Here is a 12,844-nt window from a genome sequence, read left to right as displayed (position 1 = left end):
TGATAGACCTGTCCCCACCAGTACTGTACCCCAGTGTTACACAGTGATAGACCTGTCCCCCACCAGTACTGTACCCCAGTATTATGCAGCAACAGACCTGTCCCCACCAGTACTATACCCTAGTGTTATAGTGATAGACCTTTCTCCCACCAGTACTATACCCCAGTGTTATACAACAATAGACCTGTCCCCCACCAGTACTGTACCCCAGTGTTATACAGTGATAGACCTGTCCCCCATCAGTACTGTGCCCCAGTGTTATGCAGCAAAAGACCTGTCTGCACCTGTGCTACACAGGAACAGACCATTTCCCACCAATACTATATCCCAGTGGGTTATACAATGACAGGCTTGTCTCCAACAGTGTTGCCTGTATTATTATACACATGAAAATACCCTCTGTACACACAACAGAAGTTAAGGTATTAAGAATGCAGATCCACTACTTGGTCTTGATAGATTGAGTGACTCATTTAACTTTGATGTATGAATTTGTTCAGCTTACAAACAGATCATGCCACAGTCTGTTAGCTTTTTGCTGGAGGACTGATCTTCAGTTCGGTATTACCTACCTGCTGCGTTAGAATATTGAGATGATTCGAGGCAGAGTATTGCCGAGCTCTCTGCTTTGCTGCCAAGCGCTGAAGAATGATCGAGATGGCTTCATGGTTCACGTCTTCACTTGGAGTGGGTTGGTGGTCACCTTCCCCCAGTGTGCCAACCATTGCTGCTGATTGAGGCAGTCGACTGAGGCATCGAACACCTGATCCTGAGGAGAGGCAGGGCCACAACATGAGTCTTTCTGTGATGGAGTGCTTTGTGTGCTAAGGCCTGTAGCTAAAAATAGGCATATAAATAAAAGTACTGAAGATGCTAGAGATATGAAATAGAAACAGAAACTCCTGGAGAAGTTTCTCTCTTCACAGACATAACCAGATTTGCTAAATTTGTCCAACACTTTCTACTTTGATCTCAGATCTCCAACAGCTGCAGTGCTTGGCTTTTATATGTCTATTTTGACATTGGTACCTCCCATATCTTGCAAGGTCGTACAACTACTGACACTATCAATACCTTACATTTAAAACAATGATTGACTTGATCAACAGTCTGAGAGCAGGAGTCACTCAATCTCTCTCAGCCTGACATTGTGGGGGTCAGGATCTCTGAAGATGTTTGAACTCAAATTCAGCCTTTTACCAACAAGAGGGAAGGGAAGAAATGAAGGAAGTGGGTCAACAGCAGATCTCAGCTGGAAACCAACCACCAGTCTAGTAAAGACAGGCTCTGATGTTAGTACAGGAGTGAGCCTCTACAATGGATTCAATGAACAAGGAGGAGGTTGGACCATAGGAGGTTTGGCCCGATAATGTCAAGTCCATGACCCTTTCCAACTTCACGGGCATTTCCATTGGGCAGAAGAAGTGGTTCACCCTGGTGAGACCTTCATTACCACCTACTAATAACAGAAGGCTACTCCAATACCCTCAGGTCTTTCTTCAGTCAATTCTTCAGGTATTTTGTTCTAGGTACTAAGGACAGCATTCAAACAAAATTAAGAAGATCAAAGGAAGAATAATAGTCCGGTACTGTATTTAGATTTCAGTTCGTTTAAGCTCAGATCCTTGAGCTATTATTTTTCAAAAAAGTGGGTTTCCTATGTAAAATGTGGGTGGACAGGGGAACTGAGGGAAGGCTGAAGAGCTAGAATGCCTAAGCAGAGTCACTTGTACAGCCACATTCAAATGGTGAAACATTGCGACTGTACCTCATCTGAGCAAAGTATTATTGTGAACAGATTATTATCTCTAGTGGGGTTATAATAGCAGGCATGGTGGGATACACATTCATGCAGACCTAACTACCTGTTACATTGATTAGCTCTTCAGGAACATTTTTAATCATTGTAATTCATGTTCACATGCTAATGCCTGTAAAAAGGGCTAGCAAAGTGACCAATCGCTCACTACTGAGCAGAGCTTTCAAAATGTAGACACCACCAGTCACAACAGTCAGCAAAGAAAGAAAGCCTTGCACTTCTAAATATATAATTATTCTTGTATCTATATCTTGGGAAAATGAACTGGAAGGGAACAGACAGACATTGCTTCCACAGTCCTGCACACACTCACCAGCTGTGGCCGAGGTCGGGCGGGATATTTTCCGACTGTAGATCTGTGTAGCTGCTTGGAAAGATGATACTGGAGTAATTGGGAGAGTGCTGGAAGTGGGCCGCTGGATCGTGCCTGGGTGCAGGGGGTGGCGAGATGGCAGGGTAGCTGAACCCAGTCTGCTGGCCCCTGTGCCAGTCCTGCCCACTACCTCAGCCAGCGAGGTAGCTAGATCTTGAGTTGGAGTCGCGCAGGTGGGTAAGGAAGTGGGCATGGGCTGGTAGCCTGCTTGCTGTAGGGCTGTGTGTGGAGGGTGAACATGATAACTGGAGACGTCCTGCATCGAGTGGTTTTCTGTACAACAGAACCTGCCATCACCAGAACCATCTGATTTACATGAATTTCTCTCGTTGAGTACAGCTGGTCCTGGAGAATAGGAGAGAGTTATGGATAAATCAAAGTTAGACTATAAGGTGTAGTAACAGAAGTAAGCCATTCAGTCCATCTCCATTCAATGAGATCATGGCTGATCTGATAATCCTTAATTCCACCTTTCTGTCTTTTCTCCAGAAACCTTGATAGCCTTACTGATTAAAAATTTGTCATCTCAGCTTTGAATATATTGAACATCCCAGACAAACCTCTGTGGTAAATAATTCCATGGATTCACTGTCCTCCATGGGAGAAAAGAAATTCCTCCACAATACTGTCTGAAATGCGCCACCCCTTATTCAGAGACAATGCCCTCTGGTCTGAGACACTCCCACAAGGGGAAACCATAGGTTTCTATAAGGTTGCATGACATTCTTCTACATACCAATGAATATAAATCTAGTGAACCTTCTCTGGAATGCCTACAATGCCAGTATATGCTTTTTTCTTAGAGAAAGGAGTCAAAACTGCTCATAGTATTTGACTGGGCTCTCATGGGAGTCATACAGATCTGCAACATAGAAAAAGGCTCTTCAGCTGCTCAACTCTGTGCTCATCAAAAACATCCACCTAACTATTCTAATCCCATGTCCCAGTAATTGGCCTACAGGCTTCTGTGCCTTGGCATTGTAAGTGTACATCTAGATAACTTCTTAAAATGTTATGAGGATTTCTGCCTCAACTATCCTCACAAGTGGTGCGTACCAGGCTAGTGCCTTGGATAGTTTCACCAAGATTTTTCTATGGATATTCTCCATTCCCTTTGAAATGAAGGCCAAATTTCCACTGGCCTTCTCTATTGCTGGCTGAATTTGATTTCTGTGATTTATGGACAAGGATGTCCAAATTCCTCAGTCTTTCTCTATTTAAATAATATTCAGTTCCTTTATTTTTCACATTTTCCCAAGTTTTTGCTGACTTGCTTTACTTGTGTATCTCCCTCTGCAGACTCTTTGTATCCTCACCATTTGTCTTCTCTCTCCAATAATTTGAACAGGTCTTCACTGTCCACTCTATCCAAGCCTTTTTTTTAAAACTGATGTGGTTTTGTTCACATCAATTAAAAAGCCCCTCAGCATCTTGTGTACCATGGAAACCAACCTTAGCTTCTCCAATCTTTCTTTGTAGCTGCAATTTTCAAACCCTGGCAACATTCTTAAAAATTTCCTCTGTACACTCTCTAGAGATATTTAACTCTTTTCAATAATTGTGGTAAGCAGAATTTGACACAAATTGTCAGCTGTGGCCTAACCAGCGTTTTATGTTGTTGCAGCATTACATCTTTGCTCTTGTATACAATACTTCGCCTACTGGTGAAGAGCATCTCATATACCACATATCTAACTGTCCTGCTGTCATCAGGGACCAAGTCTCGATCCCTCTCAATATCCTCCTGTTTATTATGTATTCCCTTGCTTAGCCTTCCCTGCCCAAATGCATAACCTCGTAATTCATTTGCCACTTTCCTTCTCAGTCAGCCAAACCATTGTTATCGTCTTGCAGTCAACCGCCATCCTCTTCACCTTCAACTGCCAGGCCATTCTTTTCTGCCATCTACAAATTTCCCAATCTTGCCTCCTAGATTTAAATCTAAATCATTAATACATACCACAAAACAGTATGAGACCCAACACTGTGCCCTGTAGAACACCACTGGAAACCTCTTTTCATTTACAAAAGCATCTGTCAACCACTGCCCTTTCTTTCCCAGCAGTAAGTCAACTTTGGGTCCAACTCACCTCATTCCTTGTACCCCATGAATGAGGTCAGTTGGACCCAAAATTGACTTAGTGCTGGGAAGTTTTCTTAGCAGTCTGCAATTTTAGCCTTTGTCAATTGTCTTCTCAAAATCTATGTAGAAAACATCTATGCCCTCATCAATTCATCTTGTTACTTCCTCAAAAAATTCAATTATGTTAGTAAATGACCTTCCTCTTACAAAATCATGCTGTGTCCCCCTGATGGTCTCTGTCCCAGCCCCTAACCCCGCCCCCACCCCCAGCTCCAGGCCCACACCAGGTCCTAGCTCCCAGCCTTGCCAGATCTTCACCATCCCTCCAGATCTCCCCCTCTCTGAGGATGAAAGATCAGTCCTCAGCAGAGGCCTCACCTTCATTCCCCTACGCCCTCGGATCAATGAGTTCAACACGCGGCGAGATATTGAACAATTCTTCCTTCGCCTCCGCGCCTACTTTCACAACCAAGACTCCCGCCCACCCTCTGATGACCCCTTCTCCCACCTCCTACACACCCCATCCACCTGGACACCCTGTGCTGGCCTCTTACCCGCCCTCGATCTATTTATAGCCAACTGCCGCCGCGACATTAACCGACTCAACCTGTCCACCCCTCTCACCCACTCCAACCTCTCACCCTCAGAACGTGCAGCCCTCCACTCCCTCCACTCCAATCCCAACCTCACCATCAAACCGGCAGACAAGGGAGGCGCGGTGGTAGTTTGGCGCACTGACCTGTATACCGCTGAGGCCAAACGCCAGCTCGCGGACGCCTCCTCTTATCGCCCCCTTGACCACGACCCCACCTCCCACCACCAAACCATCATCTCCCAGACCATCCATAACCTCATCACCTCAGGGGATCTCCCATCCACCGCCTCCAACCTCATAGTCCCACAACCCCGCACCACCTGTTTCTACCTCCTGCCCAAAATCCACAAACCTGACTGCCCCGGCCGACCCATTGTCTCAGCCTGCTCCTGCCCCACCGAACTCATCTCCGCGTACCTCGACATGGTTCTGTCCCCTTTAGTCCAAGAACTCCCCACTTACATTCGGGACACCACCTACGCCCTCCACCTCCTCCAGGATTTTCGCTTCCCCGGTCCCCAACTCCTTATTTTCACGATGGACATCCAGTCCCTGTACACCTCCATCCCCCATCACGAAGGACTCAAAGCCCTCCACTTCTTCCTTTCCCGCCGCACCAACCAATACCCTTCCACTGACACCCTCCTTCGACTGACTGAACTGGTCCTCACCCTGAATAACTTCTCTTTTCAATCCTCCCACTTCCTCCAAACTAAAGGAGTTGCCATGGGCACCCGCATGGGCCCCAGCTATGCCTCTCTCTTCGTAGGATATGTGGAACAGTCCATCTTCCGCAACTACACTGGCACCACCCCCCACCTTTTCCTCCGCTACATCGATGACTGTATCGGCGCTGCCTCGTGCTCCCACGAGGAGGTTGAACAGTTCATCAACTTTACTAACACCTTCCATCCTGACCTCAAATTCACCTGGACTGTCTCAGACTCCTCCCTCCCCTTCCTAGACCTTTCCATTTCTATCTCGGGCGACCGACTCAACACAGATATCTACTATAAACCGACTGACTCCCACAGCTACCTGGACTAGACCTCCTCCCACCCTGCCCTCTGTAAAAACTCCATCCCATATTCCCAATTCCTTCGTCTCCGCCGCATCTGCTCCCAGGAGGACCAGTTCCAACACCGCACAGCCCAGATGGCCTCCTTCTTCAAGGACCGCAGAATCCCCCCAGACGTGATCGACGATGCTCTCCACCGCATCTCTTCCACTTCCCGCTCCTCCGCCCTTGAGCCCCGCTCCTCCAACCGCCACCTAGACAGAACCCCACTGGTTCTCACCTACCACCCCACCAACCTGCGCATACAACGTATCATCCGCCGTCATTTCTGCCACCTCCAAACGGACCCCACCACCAAGGATATATTTCCCTCCCCTCCCCTATCAGCGTTCCGCAAAGACCACTACCTTCGTGACTCCCTCGTCAGGTCCACACCCCCCACCAACCCAACCTCCACCCCCGGCACCTTCCCCTGCAACCGCAGGAAATGTAAAACTTGCGCCCACACCTCCTCCCTCACTTCCCTCCAAGGACCCAAGGGATCCTTCCATATCCGCCACAAATTCACCTGTACCTCCACACACATCATCTATTGCATCCGCTGCACCCGATGTGGCCTCCTCTATATTGGGGAGACAGGCCGCTTACTTGCAGAACGCTTCAGAGAACACCTCTGGGACGCCCGGACCAACCAACCCAACCACCCCGTGGCTCAACACTTTAACTCCCCCTCCCACTCCACCGAGGACATGCAGGTCCTTGGACTCCTCCACCGGCAGAACATAACAACACGACGGCTGGAGGAGGAGCACCTCATCTTCCGCCTGGGAACCCTCCAACCACAAGGGATGAACTCAGATTTCTCCAGCTTCCTCATTTCCCCTCCCCCCACCTTGTCTCAGTCGGTTCCCTCAACTCAGCACCGCCCTCCTAACCTGCAATCTCCTTCCTGACCTCTCCGCCCCCACCCCACTCCGGCCTATCACCCTCACCTTGACCTCCTTCCACCTATCACATCTCCATCGCCCCTCCCCCAAGTCCCTCCTCCCTACCTTTTATCTTAGCCTGCCTGGCACACTCTCCTCATTCCTGATGAAGGGCTTATGCCCGAAACGTCGAATTTCCTGTTCCTTGGATGCTGCCTAACCTGCTATGCTTTAACCAGCAACACATTTTCAGCTGTGTGTCCCTGATTTCAAAGTAACAGCTGATTCTAGTAAGTTTCCCACCACTGAGGTCAGAATGCAAGGCCAATAACTATTTGGCATATCCCTTGCACCCTTTTAGATTGACATTCACACCAATCCTCTGTGGTAGTAAAGACAGTAAAGATTGAAAAATGATTCTCAGTGCATCTGCAATCCCTTCTGTGAATTCCATCAATAGCCCGGGAAATAATTCATCCAGTGCTGGGTCATTTATCCATCTTCAAGGATGTCAGTCCGTCATGTACTTCATGTGCTTATTTTATCTAATATTTCATAGTCATCCTCTTTAACAGCCTACATCATTCTTCTCCTTTTTAAAGACAGAGACACAATTCTTATTAAGAATCCCACCCACATCTCCTGCCTTCGCACATAGGTTTCTGTGTGCATCTCTGATTGGCCCAACCCTTTCCTTAGTCATCATCTTGATCTGAATGAATTTTGGATTCTGCCTACTAATTTTACCAGCTAATATGTTTTCATTCTCAAACAAAACAAAGAACTTAGGATGTTGGAGATCTGAAACAAAGCCAGACTGCTGGTGAAACTTAGCAGGTCTGGCAGCATCTGTGGGAAGAAAGCAGACTTAATGTTTCGAGTCTGGTTCTGATGAAGAGTCACTGGACTCAAAACATTAATTGTATGTTCTCCTCACACATGCTGCCAGACCTGCTGGGTTTTGCCAACAATTGTCATACCCTCGCTTTCATTTCCTAATTTATTTTATTACTTCACCCTGTACTTTGATACTCCTCAAAGCTTCCTAACGTTTTACTGTTTTCAATCTCTACTCTGATACTTTATTTTACTCTGTATGCTTCTGGTTAACCAGGGGACTGTAGATTTAGCAGTACTACCCTTTTTCTTGGTGAGGCCACATTTATACTCTCTCCATGAAATCTCGCTTCTAAATGCCTCCCACTGTATCACCACTGCCTTTCCTTCATTTGTTGTCCCCATTCCACTTTTGCCAATTAACTTCAGAGCTTTGCAATGTTTGCCATCCCCCAATTTTAACCTTGTGCTCCTGTTTTATCTTTATCCCTTTCCATAACACTGTTAAATCTGACTGTTTCGTCATCACGAACTCCAGGATGGTACTGCTTCAGCCACCTGCCCAGCTTCATTCTTGAGACAAAATTGTGAGTTGGCTTCTTTCTCATTGGGCTTGTTACATGCTAACGAAACAGTGCTCTTAAATGCAGTTCAAGAACTTCGATACCATATTTGGATCCCTGTTGATTTCTGGGTCTCTGCAAGTCATTATTATTACTGACCTGTTGCTTTTACACTCAGAAATTTGCCTATCTATTTGCTTCTTGAATTTTCTCCTACTATATTTTATGTGGATGTCAGTATGGATCAGTATTTCTTGCCCATTCCTAATTGCCCAGAGGTCAGTTAAGAGTTAACCACATTGCTGTGAATGTGGAGTCATGTGTCGGCGACACCAGGTAAGGATGGCAATTTACGTTAACCTAAAGAACATAAGTGAACCAGACGGGTTTTAGTGTCAGTCAACAGTGTTTACATGATTGCCATTTGGCTAGCTATTATTAATCCCAGAACTTGACACCTCTCACAATCGGTGATCTCAACACCACCCTCACCTGATGTTACCTCCTCTTAACGAATCTACTATTTGTTTCAAACATCCACATTCTCATCACTCTCAGAGAAGAGGCTTCTCCTGAATTCCCCACTCGATGTCTTGGTGCCTATTTTACTTTGATGGTATCTAGTTCTGTTCTTCACCACACTGTATTTACACTAACAAAATCTTTCATAATTCTACAGATCTCTCTCCCCTTTGTCACCCCTTTCTCTTCTTCCAGATGAGACTTTAAACTAAGGTCTTATCTGCACTCTCAAATAGGCATCAAAGATTCCATGAAACTATTTCTAGAAAAGGATGAGCATTTACCCTGGTGAGCTAGATTAATGCTTACTTCCCAACCCAAAAAATATATATTTGAGGGACTTCATGTGTCAAGTTGTTTGTCGTATTTCCTAAATTGTAACAGTGATTCATTTCGAAACTGCTGGAAAGACAGAAAATGGAAAATAGCAGCAGGAGTAGGCCATTTGACCCTCTGAGACTGCTCCATCATTTAATATGATCATGGCTGATCATCCAACTCAGCTGTCTGTTCTGGCTTTACCCAATATTCTTTGATGCCTTTAGTTCCAAGTGCTGTATCAAACCTCTTCTTGAAATGAGACAAAATCTTGGCCTCGACTGCTTTCCATGGTCGAAATTTCTCCTCATCTCAGTCCTAAATGATGTACACAATATACTTAGACAGTGACTTAACTGTAAGTCACTTTAAGAGGTCCTGAGATTTTGAAAAAAGGTATATAAATGCAAATATTTTCTTTGTCTAGATAAAAACCAAAGCCTATGCAATTTGAGATACAAGTATTTGAAGTATTGGAGTTGCTTTGTGGGGAAGGTTGCTATTATAACATGATCAGTATACGTTTTCCCAGAAGCTGAGGGGCAACCTTATAAAAGGTCTACAAAATCATGGGGGGGGGGGCATTGATAGGGTGAATAGCTAAGATCTTTTTCCTCAGGAAAGGGGAGTTCAAAGCTAGAAGACATAGGTTTAAGGTGAGAGGGGAAAAATTTTCATGCAGAAGGTGGTGCATGTATGGAATGAGCTGTCAGAGGAAGTGGTGGAGTTGGATACAATTACAACATTTAAAAGGCATCTGGATGGGTATATGAAGAGGAAGGGGTAGAGGGATATAGGCCAAATGCTGGCAAATGGGACTAGGTAAATTTAGGATATTTGGTCGGCTTGGAGGAGTTGGTCTGAAGGGGCTGTTTTCATGCTGTACAGCTCTATGACTCCAGAAGTGATTCTCATTATAAAAAGGAAATTATGAATAAATTTAAGAAGGAAAATATTGACAAAAATATTGCATAAACATACAACAGGAAGTAATATTCTGTAGATAAACGGAGTTAAGAGACCCTGCTAAATAATGTTAGTAATGTATTTTTCACTTGCCAGCTGTAGATGGATACCTACCTTTTGTGGACTTGGTGCTGTTTTGCTGCATACCGATGCTCTGGTTCCCATTCCTGGTTTGAGTCCCCAGGAAGACACTGGCTGATTTGTTTTTACGTGTGTAGGTTGTGAGCAGTTCCTCCAGATCATTCTCACTGAAAATTAGTTTTAACATTAGAGCAAAAAATTGAAAGAACTGCAGATGTTGGAAATCAGAAATAAAAAGAGAGATTTCTGGAAAAGCTCAGCAGGTCTGGCAGCATTTGTGAAGAGAAATCAGAGATAATGTTTCGGGTCCAGTCACCCTTCTTCAGAATTTAGGAGGATAACTGGACCTGAACGTTAACTCTGATTTTTCTCCACAGATACTGCCAGACTTACTGAGTTTTTCCAGAACTAAAAAAACATAAAAAGCTGCAAAACATGTCTTCCCCTCAACTTCACATAAGGAGAACCACAGTCCAATTTAACCCTCTCCAAACACGGCTCCTGAGTATTCATCTAAGTTCCCTCCTGAAGCGGGCCTAATGGGTTAATCAAGTTCCTCTGTTCTCTTGTTTGATAATTCTATGTTACCAGCTGCTGCCTTATTTCGACCATCATTGCCCTTTCTTCAAAACTGCTCCACAACCTACAATGACTTAAAACCATCTACAACGACCAACTCAAGCTATCAGCTATCAGCTGTGCTGAAGGAGAGCACTATGAAAGACTCGAGCAGTGAGGTAATCTGGGCAGAGCTCAGAAATAGGAAGGATGCGGTAACAACGTTGAGTCAAGATTAGACTAGTGCTGGAAAAGCACAGCAGGGCAGGCAGCATCCAAGGAGCAGGAACATCAATGTTTCGGGCAAAAGCTCTTTATCAGGATTGACATGAAGGGATTTTGCCTGAAACGTCGATTTTTCTGCTCCTCAAATGTTGCCTGACCTGCTGTGCTTTTCCAGCACTACTCCAATCTTGACTCTAATATCCAGCATCTGCAGGACCCACTTCTGCTAAGTAACAATTGTTGAGACTGTACTACAGCCCTCCCAACAACAAACGTGAGACAGAGATACAAAACTGTAGAGAGATCATAGAAAGACGTAGGTGTAACAGGGTGGTGGTGAAATGAGATTTTAATTTTCCCACCATTGACTGGGATTCACTTAGTGTTTGAGGTCAAGATGGAGCAGAATTTGTAAGGAGCATCCAGGAAGATTTTCCAGAGCAGGTATGTAAATGGTCCAACTCAGGAAGGGGCCATACTGGAGCTGGTGTTGGGGAATGAGCCTGGCCAGGTAGTTAAAGTTTCAGTAGGGGATTACTTTGGGAATAGTGATCAGAATTCCATAACTTTTAGAATACTCGTGGACAAAGACAAGAGTGCTCCTAAAGGAAAAGTGCTAAATTGCAGAAAAGCCAACTGTACCAAAATTCAACAGGAACTGGGGAATATAGAATGGGAGCAGCTGTTTGAAGGTAAATCCACATTTCATATGTGGGAGGCTTTCAAAGAGAGGTTGATTAGAGTTCAGCAGAGATGTGTTCCTGTGAAAATGAGGGATAGAAATGGCAAGATTAGGGAACCATGGATGACAGGTGAAATTATGAAACTAGCTCAGAGGAAAAAGGATACGTACATAAGGTCTAGGTGACTGAAGACAGATGAAGCTTTGGAAGAATATCGGGAATGTAGGACCAATCTGAAACAAGGAATTAAGAGGGTTAAAAGGGGTCAAGAGATATCCTTAGCAAGCAGGGTTAAGGAAAACCCCAAAGACTTTTATTCATACATAAGGAGCAAGAAGGTAACTAGGGAAAGGGTTGGCCCATTCAAGGACAGAGGAAAGATATGTGTGGAGTCAGAGAAACAGGTCAGATTCTAAATCAGTACCTTGTATTGGTATTCATCCAGGAGATGTACAGCATGGAAACAGACCCTTCGGTCCAACCCATCCATGCCGACCAGATATCCTAACCCAATCTAATCCCACCTGCCAGCACCTGGCCCATATCCCTCCAAACCCTTCCTATTCATTTACCCATCCAAATGCCTCTTAAATGTTGCAATTGTACCAGCCTCCACCACTTCCTCTGGCAGCTCATTCCATACATGTACCACACTCTGTGCGAAAAAGTTGCCCCTTAGGTCTCTTTCCCCACTCACCCTAAACCTATGCCGTCTAGTTCTGGACTCCCAGGGGAGTCTGGACTTTTCCTGGGAAAAGACTTTGCCTATTTATCCTATCCATGCCCCTCATAATTTTGTAAACCTCTAAAAGGTCACCTTCAGGGAAAATAGCCCCAGCCTGTTGAGCCTCTCCCTATAGCTCAAGTCCTCCAACCCTCGCAACATCCTTGTAAATCTTTTCTGAACCCTTTCAAGTTTCACAACATCTTTCCGATAGAAAGGAGACCAGAATTGCATGCAATATTCCAACAGTGGCCTAACCAATGTCCTGGAGGATGTTGAGGTTAGGGATAGATCTTTGATTATTCTAGGTCAAGTCGGCATAAGGAGGGAGGAAGTATTGGATATTTTAAAAGGCATTAAGGTACATGGGATCTACCCCAGGTTACTGAGGGAAGTGAGTGAGGAAATAGCTGGGGCTTTAACAGATATCTTTGCAGCATCCATGAACATGGGGGAGGTCCCAGAGGAATGGAGAATTGTTAATGTTGTCCTCTTTTTTAAGAAGGGTAGCAGGGATAATCCAGGCAATTACAGACCTGTGAGCCTGATGTCA

The 12,844-nt window shown here is 45.1% G+C and overlaps 1 protein-coding gene across 4 annotated transcripts in view; it reads right to left on the bottom strand.

Moving 5' to 3' along the window:
• Positions 1 to 12,844, bottom strand: part of ttll5 (tubulin tyrosine ligase-like family, member 5) — a 386,423-nt gene that overhangs the window by 181,093 nt on the left and 192,486 nt on the right. For all 4 annotated transcript variants that reach the window (XM_060829527.1, XM_060829530.1, XM_060829531.1 and 1 more), the window contains 3 exons: positions 10,135 to 10,268; positions 2,133 to 2,537; positions 573 to 769 (listed from right to left, as the gene is read on the bottom strand). In XM_060829527.1, coding sequence (XP_060685510.1) covers positions 573 to 769; positions 2,133 to 2,537; positions 10,135 to 10,268 — 736 coding nt within the window. The remainder of the gene's footprint in view (positions 1 to 572; positions 770 to 2,132; positions 2,538 to 10,134; positions 10,269 to 12,844) is intronic.

Source organism: Hemiscyllium ocellatum, chromosome 8 (assembly GCF_020745735.1).
Source record: "Hemiscyllium ocellatum isolate sHemOce1 chromosome 8, sHemOce1.pat.X.cur, whole genome shotgun sequence".
NCBI classification, from domain to species: Eukaryota; Metazoa; Chordata; class Chondrichthyes; order Orectolobiformes; family Hemiscylliidae; genus Hemiscyllium; species Hemiscyllium ocellatum.
Note: the sequence above shows the minus strand (reverse complement) of the source record. Positions and strands in the feature narration are given on the sequence as shown.